The sequence below is a fragment of the Grus americana genome, chromosome 6 (genome assembly GCF_028858705.1).
Source record: "Grus americana isolate bGruAme1 chromosome 6, bGruAme1.mat, whole genome shotgun sequence".
Taxonomy (NCBI): Eukaryota; Metazoa; Chordata; class Aves; order Gruiformes; family Gruidae; genus Grus; species Grus americana.
In genome coordinates, this window is record NC_072857.1 from 22,685,542 (window position 1) to 22,696,305 (window position 10,764).

General features: G+C 52.7%; 1 protein-coding gene across 1 annotated transcript; it reads left to right on the top strand.

Moving 5' to 3' along the window:
* The first annotated feature begins 4,705 nt into the window (after positions 1–4,705).
* SP5 (Sp5 transcription factor) lies at positions 4,706–7,098 on the top strand. The gene is made up of 2 exons (XM_054830261.1): positions 4,706–4,968; positions 5,532–7,098. Exons 1-2 carry the CDS (start codon positions 4,918–4,920, stop codon positions 6,582–6,584), a joined length of 1,104 nt encoding a protein of 367 aa, XP_054686236.1. The 5' UTR covers positions 4,706–4,917; the 3' UTR covers positions 6,585–7,098.
* Positions 7,099–10,764: the final 3,666 nt, after the last annotated feature.

The window sequence follows — 10,764 nt, forward strand, 5'->3', positions numbered from 1 at the left end:
ATTTGTTCTACTTTTCTTAAAGGGCAGCTCAGCTTTCAGAAGTTTGGGAAATCCTCTATTAATCTTTGTGAAATCTACACCTAGACTGGGAAATGTTGAGGCAAGCCTTTAAATCTGAAATATGCCTTTGCATGTGCCGATCTTGTCTAGGGTTTTGTGTTTTTCCTTTATGCACAGAAAAATGCAGGAGATGCCATAGCGGTTTTTAATCTTTCTTTTATTTTCATATACTGATGTTCAAATTAAACTCTGTTAAAACTTAGGAGATATAATTGTATTAAAACTGTTTGTTGGTAATCTGAAGCCAGTTAACAAACTATATACACTAGCATGTTAAAAATATGAACTGGTGATTCCTCTTATTATGCCAGTCATGTTGCCTAGCATAAAAATGTCAATATGCTGAAGTCAATAATAATACTATTAATGGCACATAACTGTTGGCAGTGTACCCACACCTGCTTGGAGCTATACACATAGGTTAATTTACCTTACTTCTGGTGAAACTTCTTGCTGTTGTCGATAGATGGTTTCTTTTAGTAAGGCTTTAAACCAGACAGTTGCGGTCTGAGTGAGGGATGGTGTGAAGACACTGCCTTTTGGAGCAAGCTTATTTAAAGCCTGTTCAGGTTTAAAGCCTGCCACACTCTCAGGGAGAACTTGACTGGGAAGCTTGGCTGAATGTTAATGCAGCTGTTCACTTAAAAAATTCTCGTGTTTCTGATTCTTTGTCACAATTGTTTAAGAACAGTATTTCATTTAAGGCAGCCCCAGATCCCCAAGCTGGGGGCAGGCAGGTGGCTAGAGCCCATCCAGGTGTCCAGGGCCACTCATGGCTGTGCTGTAAGAGCTGAGGGACTGGGGGGATCACAGGGATCGCAGGGGACCACAAAAGTCTTGGGAGAGACTTGGGGTGTCACGAGAGGACCTGGGTGGAGAGTTCATGGGAGGCTGTGGCACTGGGACAGGCTCTGGGGTAGGCTCTGGGATGGGGTGCTCAGGGCCCAGGAGGCAGAGGCACAGTGGAGACCATGGAGGGGACCACTGGCACCCAAGCAGCTGTTATTTTTTCTCTGCTACCTGCATTCCAACCAAGGTCCAAAGAGCCCTGCGTGGTGAGACAGTCACTTTGGGATACCCGAATTTGAAAAATCCTGGTTTTGAAGACACCTGTCTATGAAGATAGTGATGGTGACTCATGGCTTACGACCACTGTCCTTAAATCACCAGTTACCATCCAACCCAGTGCAGCCTGAGCCCCTCTGGCCCCGTTCCAGCGGGTTGGTTCGCTGCTGGAGGTAGGGGTCCCCCCCCGCCCGCCGTAGCAGGCAGGGCCCCCCCGCAGGCAGCGGGGCCGGGGAAGCCTCAGCCCCGTGGCCGGAGCTCTCCGGGCTCCAGCTCTTCTTGCGTCCAGGCCGCCGCGCTCCTCCCGAGGCCTGGCCCAGCGTTGGCCCCGGCCGGGGAGGAGCGGGTAGGGAGCCCCGGCGGTAGGGACTGTCCCCCTCGCCTGCGGGCCGAAGCGGGGCTGCGGCAGGGAGCTCCCTGCCCGGGTGTGCTTGTCAGCGCCGCTCTTCACGGCTGCGCTGCCGGGACCCCCCTCCGCCGGGCGCTGCGCCGCCTCCCGCGCTGCTCCTCATCTCTGGCGTCTCTTTGCTTTATACTAGGATGTAGCTGCAGCCCATTTCTCATGGAAATAGTGCTTTGTGTAACTGAATTGACATTTGGCCTTGATACCTGTATCTCCTGATAACTGAAACAAATTTCTAAAATAAATATTGTACTTTGATCTTCCAGCCCTGCATTTTTAATGACAGCGCTGAACATCACTTCATTAAGAATACATTTCAGGAGACTGAAATGCGCCGAGTTTGAACACTAATTATTTGTACAGAAAATTATGACTGCAACGTTTCATTATTCAGCCCATTGGTTTCTTCCAGAAATGAGAAATTATTCTCGATTTTAAAGTAATGTGCTTTCTTGGATGCAGATTTATGGCATTTGTAGTGCGGCATCTATATAGAAACTTACCCAACTTTCCACTAACTCTTTTGTAACGTGACAGATCAGTTTGGTTCATCGAGATACCTGGGGAAAGAATGTACCTTAAAGGCTGGAGGGGAACATCGGGATGTTCAGTGTCTCCCGAACTCTCATTTCGTTTATAAATATTGTTCAGATTATTCTCCTGGCAGTAATTTGATAAAACGAATTAACAAAAATCGAGGTAGGAATTAAATCAGGCACCTCTTAGGAGTCCGGCGTTGGCACAAGTTTGGGAAGGTAGAAGTTTAGGTACGACGCAAGTGCGAACGCCGCCGTTTGGCTTGTCTGACGGGTTATTGCTCCTCCAGGGACCAGAGGTGCGGGTCGGGGTCCCCCCGTCGGGGTCCCCCCTCGGCTCCGACTGCCCTGGCCTCAGCTCAGACGCGAGGGGAGGGCGGGTGCGCTCCTGCCCCGATGCGGCTCCAGTGGCGCGGCTGGAGCTTGGCCAGTGAGCCCGGGGCACCCGACGGCTGCAGGCGGGTGTGCGCGGGTGTGCGTGAGTGTGCGCGCCCTCCCGGCTGCGCTGCCGGCCCGGGGGCTCGCTGCGGTTCCCCGTCTCCCGCCGTGTCCCGCGTGGACGCGGCGCAGCCCCCGCCGGGTCGCGCACCGGCGGTGCTGGGAGGTGTTTGCGTGCGGTGGATGGAGATGCTGGACCCCGCGAGCCCTGCGCCCTCGCAGGCAGATGCGGAACCCCGTCGCTCCCAGCCTCACGCCCTGCCGGGGGCTGCTGCCGGGCCCCGGGCTCCTGCGGCAGTGGCGAGCCCTGCTTCGATGCGTCAGTGCGTGGTAAAAGCTTTGGGTGCGGGGGGCTTGTCTCCCTGTCACCGACCTGGTGAAGCGGTTACCTGGCACGGGGGAAGAGTCTGAAGTGGCTGCTGCGTAGGTAATCAGTGCTACACGGGGTCGAGCTTTTACTTCTCCCCAGGACTCAATATGGAGCCGTGGGAGAGGACTTGGCACTTTAATCCCTTCAAAGAAACCGATCTAATTCAAGCCCTACAACTCTTGGAAGTCTTTGAGCGGACAGTGATTGTTTCTACAGGAAAGCCAGATAAAGATCTCTGTGTCTTGGCGTTTAAAGAGACTTCAGTGGCGGTGTGAATACAATTGAACCCGGCGACTGCGGGGAGGATCGAGTTACCTGGGCAAACAAGTCCGGAGGACCAGAGCCAGCCGGCATCTGCCCGTAAGGGCATACACACACACACCCCCCAAGATAGAGCTGAACGTCCTCGTTTGGGACCTGGCCAAAGAGGCCGGCTTACACGTTTGCGGTGGCCTCGGAGCAGATGGGAAAGCGGCGAGGAGAGGAGCGCGCTTCAGGGCCCCCGGCGGAGTGCGGTGCTGAGCGGGGCCCTGCTTGCCCCTTGCTGGGCGGCGCAGTGCGAGGGGTCCCGCCAGCTCTGCGGGCCGCTGAGCGCAGCAGCAGGCGGTGGCGTTAAGCTGTGACCCAGATGTGCCTGGTGGCGGTTACCGGGGAAATAGCCTCGCACATGGTCGGAAAAAAAAAGGTTAGATTCTTCATAGACACACACGTGTATATATATATGTGTGTATATATATATATACACAGGCCGAAAGGTGAGGGAGCAGAGCCCTCGGAGCCCGGTTTGACTTTGTGGCAGTAGGTGGGCGAGAAGGTGGCGGCAGAGACCCGGTAATAGCGGTCGTGCTCCCCAGGAGCCCCCCGACCCGCTGTTGCTCTCGCTCGCGGCCCAGGCCGGACAGGCTCAGCGGGGCCGCCGGGCGCAGCCCGCCTCCAGAAACGCTATCGAGAGAGACTCCTGTCTTCATTTAAAGAAATTACGTCTTTTACACCCGGCTCCCGCTAGGAGAACTTTTCCGTTCGGTTTGTCGGCTGGCCGGTGTGTCGGTGTGCCGGTGTGCCTGCCTGCAGGAGCACTTACTGCCGGTGGCACCCCGCCGTCCCTCCTCCGAGCCCGGCTGGGCGCGCAGGCCTGGCCCCGCGCCGCGCCAGGCGGGGGCTCCAGATAACGCAGGGTTAGCGCCGGCTGAGCGAAGCGAAACCAAACCCGGCTTCCAGAGGGGAAAATGTGCGGTTGTTTGCGGAGTCATATCGAGGGCATATCCCTCAGCCTCGGGGGAAGGGCGGGCGGAGGGAGGGAGCGGGGAGGAACCACCGACAATTACTCCAGGGAAGTTTTACGACTGGGATCGACCGGCCCCGATCAGGTGAACTCGCTGTGCTCCTAATGTTACTTTGAGTCATCAAACACTATCAGCGAAATCCGGAGGCAGATTTCTCGGGCGATAACAAAGACACATTGTCACTTTAGAGCTCTGTCACAAATCCTTAATTGCAAAAAAAAAAAAAAAGGAGGGGGGATCCAGTGTCTTGCACATCCAATGCGAGGGTCTCCAGGCGGTAAGGGGTCCTTTGATCAAGAAAATCCAATTATTTGTGTATATACATTTCCCACATAGTGATTACTTCATTAATTGTCCCGCCTTTATCTCCTCCCTTCCCATCCCCCCTAATAATCAGTTCTTTTATCCAGACCAACAAACACACCATAGGAGCTTTGTGGATTCAAAGGATTTGCTTTCGCTTCTGAAAGAGCCGCTATTCTTTGATGATTGGGTAGCGGCAAACTTCAAAGCCATAAATCTTCCCTCTGACTGGCTGGCGGCCCAGCAAAGTCCTTATCAAATTCTTGGAGGTGATCCTGGTGCAGTCAGACAGTCCGCGGAGATCGCGCGGCGCGGGGGGGGTGGGACCGGCACAGAGGCGAAGAGATCAGAAGGAAGGAGAGAGAGAGAAGGAAACTGGGCAGCTCCTCGTCTTCCCTTCGGCGTCTCCATGCCTCGGCGGTGCCCCGGCGCCTTCCCCTCGCCCCGGGCGCAGTAGCCATGGCCGCGGTAGCTGTCCTCCGGAACGACTCCCTCCAAGCTTTCCTCCAGGTCAGTACCGGCGCCCGGGGGCCGGGACGGCTCGCATGGTGTCGCGTCCCACGGTTGTGATTCGCTTTGCGCGGGGGCAGCCGGCGCCTGCCACCTCCCTCCCGGGGCTTCACCCTCGCGGGGGCCCGGGAGAGATAGGTAGGGACCCCCGCGGGGGCGAGGAGGCCGGGCTCGGGCTCCTCGGGCCGGCAACTTCCCTCTCCCGCCAGGAGCCCGGCGGTAATTCCAGGCAGCGAACCTGGGCGGGGGGGGGAGGGAGGGTGCGGGGCGGGGGCTGCCCCCCGCACGTAGCGGCCGCGTTCCCGGCCCAGGAGAGGCGGCACGGCCGGCGGCACCGGCCGCAGGCGGGACTGGACTCCGGGCGGGGCGGGGGGGGCTGGGCCCGTCCTGCTCGCTTGGCGCGCGCTGTTTCGGTTAAGTTTGCCGGCCGTGCGGGCAGCGGCGGGGCGCCTCCGGCAGCGCGCGGGCAGAGGCGCAGAAAGTTTCCCGCGAGCGGCGCGGCCGCTCCCGCGGGTCGGCGTCGGCGAGTAACGCGCTCTCCTCCCTCCTTCGCTCCCGCGCAGGACCGCACCCCCAGCGCCTCCCCAGACTTGGCCAAGCACTCGCCCCTGGCTCTTCTGGCCGCCACCTGTAGCCGGATCGGACAGCCGGGCGCAGCGCCGTCGGATTTCCTGCAGGTCTCCTACGACCCGACGCTGGGATCCCCCTCCAGGATCTTCCACCCGTGGAGCGGCGAGATGCCGGCGCACTCCCCGGGGGGGCTGCCGCCGCCGCACCCCAGCCTGGGGCTGACCCCTCAGAAGAACCACCTGCAGCCCTCCTTCGGGGGAGCGCACGAACTGCCCCTCACCCCCCCGGCGGACCCCTCCTACCCCTACGAGTTTTCCCCCGTCAAGATGCTGCCCTCCTCCATGGCCGCCCTGCCGTCCAGCTGCCCCCCCGCCTACGTCCCCTACGCCGCCCAGGCCGCCCTCCCGCCCGGCTACTCCAATCTGCTGCCGCCCGCGCAGCCCTGCCGGCAGCTCTCGCCCAACCCGCCGCCTGAGGACATCCCCTGGTGGAGCATTCAGCAGGCCGGCGCCCCGGGCGGCTGCGGCCACCGCTTCCCCGCGGCCGCGGCGCTGCCGCGGAGCCTGGTGCTGGGCCACTCGGACTTCGCCCAGTACCAGACGCAGATCGCCGCCCTGCTGCAGACCAAGTCTCCCCTGGCGGCCACGGCCAGGAGGTGCCGCCGCTGCCGCTGCCCCAACTGCCAGTCGGCCGCGGGCAGCGCCCCGGAGGCGGAGCCGGGCAAGAAGAAGCAGCACATCTGCCACATCCCCGGCTGCGGCAAGGTGTACGGCAAGACCTCGCACCTGAAGGCGCACCTGCGCTGGCACACGGGCGAGCGGCCCTTCGTCTGCAACTGGCTCTTCTGCGGGAAGAGCTTCACCCGCTCCGACGAGCTGCAGCGGCACCTGCGGACTCACACGGGCGAGAAGCGCTTCGTCTGCCCCGAGTGCGGCAAGCGCTTCATGCGCAGCGACCACCTGGCCAAGCACGTCAAGACCCACCAGAACAAGAAGCTGAAGGCGACGGCGGACGGTGTCAAGCGGGAGGACGGCCGCGACCTGTGACCGCCGGGCGGCGGGGCGGGACCGGCCCGGGTCCGGCGGCGGCCGCCGCAGCTGCGGACCGAGCGGAGCGGAGCCGCGCCGCGGCTGGGACCCGGGCTGAGGGCGCCTCGCAGCCGAGGCTAGGGCGGCGGGGGAGAGGGCGGCCGGCTCTCGGACTCGCGTCGGTCCCGGCGAGCGGGAGCTCCGCTGGGGGCGGCGCCAGGAGGAGCCGCGGACCCTCAGGCCCGGGACTGGACGCTCGTGGGGCCCTGGGACCGGCACCCTCCCCGCTCCGGGGCGCGGCTGAGGGGAGGCCGCGGCCGTTGGGACGGGAGCGGGGCCGCCCTGTCCGCCGCCTTGGGCCAGGTCGGGGCTTGTGGGCACCCGGGGGTGGGGCGATAGCGTCGGTCCGGCCATCCCAGGGCCCGGCCCTCGGTGCTTTCAGGGAAAAAAACTGAAATTTTGTGTACAGGTTATTTAATAGTTCTGTTTGAATACAAGTGTTTCTCTCCTCGTCCTCGGCCCCGAGCGGGGCTCCAGCATGAGATGTTTCTGTAAAGCGACCCGCGGCTGCAGCGTGAAATAAACACGTTAACACTGGGGTCACGTAGGGAAGGTCCCGCCGCGTCGGTTTCATTTGATCGTCCCCTGGGGTGGTGTGTCCCCCCCTCCCGGAGCGCGCTGGGCCCTTCCGCGCGCGGCCGCCGCCTTCCCGCCATTTCCCGCTGAGGCGGCGGCGGGCGCTGAGGCGGCGGGCAGGGTTTGGCTTCATCGCCGCCGTCAAGCGGAGCTCAGCGCACGGTGACCTGGGAGCTGCTCATGGTAAACACCTTTAAAATGCCTAGCTTCTTCAGACTGATGTTGGTCTGTTGGTTTGGTTTTGTGGTGGTGTTTTGGTTTTTTAAATCATCGTCATTATTTTGTTTTCCTACACACGAAGCTGTGAGAGAAGAAAGAAACACATGGTGCCAATACTGGGAGTGAACGTACGGGTCAAGTACTACAAGCTAGGATATACATTTGAGCAGAGGTAGGCAGTAGTCAAAGTTAATAATGATCCTTCTCAGAGAAGGGCTTGCAATAACCAGCCATTCCTGGCCTGAAGTTGTCTGTCACACAGCACAGCCAAAACATGCTTTCCCTACGTTAACTTTCTGTAAAATTGCAGAATTTAAGGGTGAGATGCTTGTTATCCTCCCAGTGTGATGAAATGGCAGTCACTCTACTGCACAGGGGAAGATATTTGGCATAAAGCTGTTTACAAGTACTTGGTAGACAGTGACAGCTTTTAGGGTTCCTAATGTTTCACTGGGCAGCACGTAAGTATGAGTTTAGACATGCATTCATTTTGGCAAATTTTTCATAAAAAATTACCTTTTCTACTGTAGAGAACTCCCTATTTCTTTTTTTAACTGAAATTTGTATAGAACAAACACATGAGGAACCTCATCAGTAATTTGCTAAATTTTGCATTTTAACATAGAGAATATGTTATTTGTTCCTCATATTTCTGCCAAGTCAACTTTATTTTCTGATTACCTAATGAGGCAGCCAAATAAACCCTGCCATTGAAACTTCACTGGGGCTAATCTGGAACCATTCAGCCTCAGATGGGTTCCTCTGGTGGCAGTTGTCAAACAAGCATCGGCACAACCATAATGATAGAGATATGCTTTGCCATGGACATCTGAATCAAGAAAAGTAGCAGCTCGATAAATATTTGTAATGCCAGAAGGTGTAAAACTGATGTGTTTGTATGTGTGTCAAATACTGCAAAGAATCTATTCTCTGAGGAAATAATGAGATGAGACAATACCACCAGAACCCTCACATCTGAAATAATGAGAAGTTAATGGACAGTTACCACAGTACAGCTCAACAATACTTTAACGTTTATGACTCTGAATTAATTTCCTACACCATATTCTTAGGGTCAATTTATTAAATTAATAACCAAATGGGTATCCTCTTTACTACTGAAGAATCTTCTATAACCTGTCCTATTACAGAAAGCCTTGTGACAAGTATGTTTAGCTTCATTGATTAGCATTCTTTTGCCAAAGGTTTAGGCTCTAGAAGCATGTTGTTGAAGGATATTAAGTGGACGATACCTTTAGTGTTCCTGAATGAACGACAGCAATGGAGGAAATAGACCTGATCCAGAAGTTCTTAGTCAAAAAAGTATTTGAGACAAAAGCGCATTCCATTTACTACTGACATATGATTTAAATATGTCATCGGGAATAACAATGTTTCTGCTTTTAAAAATGTTTCTTGTCATACAGTGGCAACCTGCTTCCTTTCTTTCATAGTAAGTTACATTAAGAATGTAGTGTTACAGAATTCATGGCTGCTTTGAAAGAGAGTTTGTCTCACTAAAAATTCTGTGTTCGGATCAGACCTGCTTAAAATGGACAGTAATGGGAAGTGCTTTTGTTGGTAGCAATAAAGGGGAAACGACAGCATCCCGGAGTACAAAAGGTCCACTTACAGGATAGAGTAATGGACTTGGATGTTGCCACATGGTAATGGCCTTTCACTGCTAAGTGCCATGATCAAGACAAAGTATTAACGTGAGCTGAAGCAATGTGTTAGATGGTTTCTGGCACAAGTTTAGCCTAAGAACTAGAGAACCATTCCTATTAGAGCAGATGTAACTAGCAGAAAATAGCCTGGTAACCGTAGATTTAATGATTTCTAAGTTGGATGACAAAGTGAATTTACCCAGCATGTATGTTCTCTGGTCTGGCCAGAACATTTTGGGTTCTTACTCATTCATCAAGACACAACTTGTACTGAAATACTGAAAGTTTTACCACTCACTTAAGTGTGATCCTGCAAGTAATTTAGGTTTTAAGCAAAAGACCATAGCCCAGGCAGTGCCAGCACCATGTCAAGGGGGTAGTGGTATTTGAGTAAAAAAAAAAAAAAAAAAAGCAGTGGCATGTTGTAGCCTATGCACCTTGTATATTATCTATATAGTGACTACATTTAAAGCATGACAGTGCATGGGCTAAAAATACAAACAGTCAAAATTAGTTAAATACCTGCCATGAGAGAGAGAGAGAGATGCATTTAAGTGAAAACCCACAATATCAAATGCTAATGAAAATCTTAATCTGTGGGAATACTACAAAAAAAAAAAAAGGCAGAAAATTAGGGATTTATGACACAAGGTAAGTAAAAGTAACAGTTTAGAATATAAAAATATGTAATGAAACATTATTTCTCTCTAAAGCATTTAAATAGCTCATTGGAAAAAGAGGGCATATCCATCATAGCTGTTTCATATTCATCTCTAAATAGCTAAATCATACGATAGCTTTTCAATTGAAATCGTTAAATGCCATATTACTATAAAAGTTTAAATATATATGTGACCTTTCTGATGTATGGGTAGAGTGTTACAAAAATATATTGCTTACATCTCAAGAATTTATTTCTAGTTGGCAAATTGCACTCTATAATAAAATTAACTTTTAATTTTGCATTCACAAAATACATTTTACACTTTTAGCTGTTTCCAATCAACTAGAACAGATGTTCATTTTATAAAATTAAATTATTAATATTCTTTTTAATTATACATTTTGAGTACATATGCTGCTCAAGGTCAATTCATTTCTGAATTTTAAATCTTAAATGTCATTGGTATAATAGACACATCATATAAACTCATTCATCTTGCAGTTAATTCTAATTAATTAATATCTACCAAAAAAATTGGGATATGGTTTAAAAACTTGAGATTTGGCATGTTTTCTGTGTTGAAAAGTGACTTTCACACTTGGACAAGCTTCTAAGCAGAAAAAACCCAAAAAACCCCACCCACCAAAAAACCCCAAACAAGCAATATTGTTCTTCAGGTATTTTTTTTAACATGTTGTTAATCAAATTATTTTTAGTTAAGGGCCAAATAGAATAAGACTTTCACCCAGGAGAAGGTTGCATGATTCACCTTTTGGTCCTGACTGACCAGATTCTCACTGCAATAATCCAATAAATGTATAAAGTTATGTTTTATACCTCCTCAACTACTATTATAGAAAAAGCAAGGTAAAGGGTTTTTAAACTATATTGGGAGACATCCTTCCTAAAACCATTGCCATATAATTCTTCCTTCCATACTAAATTATAGATGTAATTTTTGAAAGAAATATTTAATCTTAAGTTATTTGCAGATTTTGAGAGATTGCATTAA

What these genes read in the sequence shown, in the direction of transcription:
- SP5 (XM_054830261.1), top strand. Translation starts at nt 4,918, where the DNA reads ATGGCCGCGGTAGCTGTCCTCCGGAACGACTCCCTCCAAGCTTTCCTC. An exon ending in CCCTCCAAGCTTTCCTCCAG is followed by an intron (nt 4,969 to 5,531) that starts GTCAGTACCGGC and finishes GCTCCCGCGCAG; the next exon opens with GACCGCACCCCCAGCGCCTC.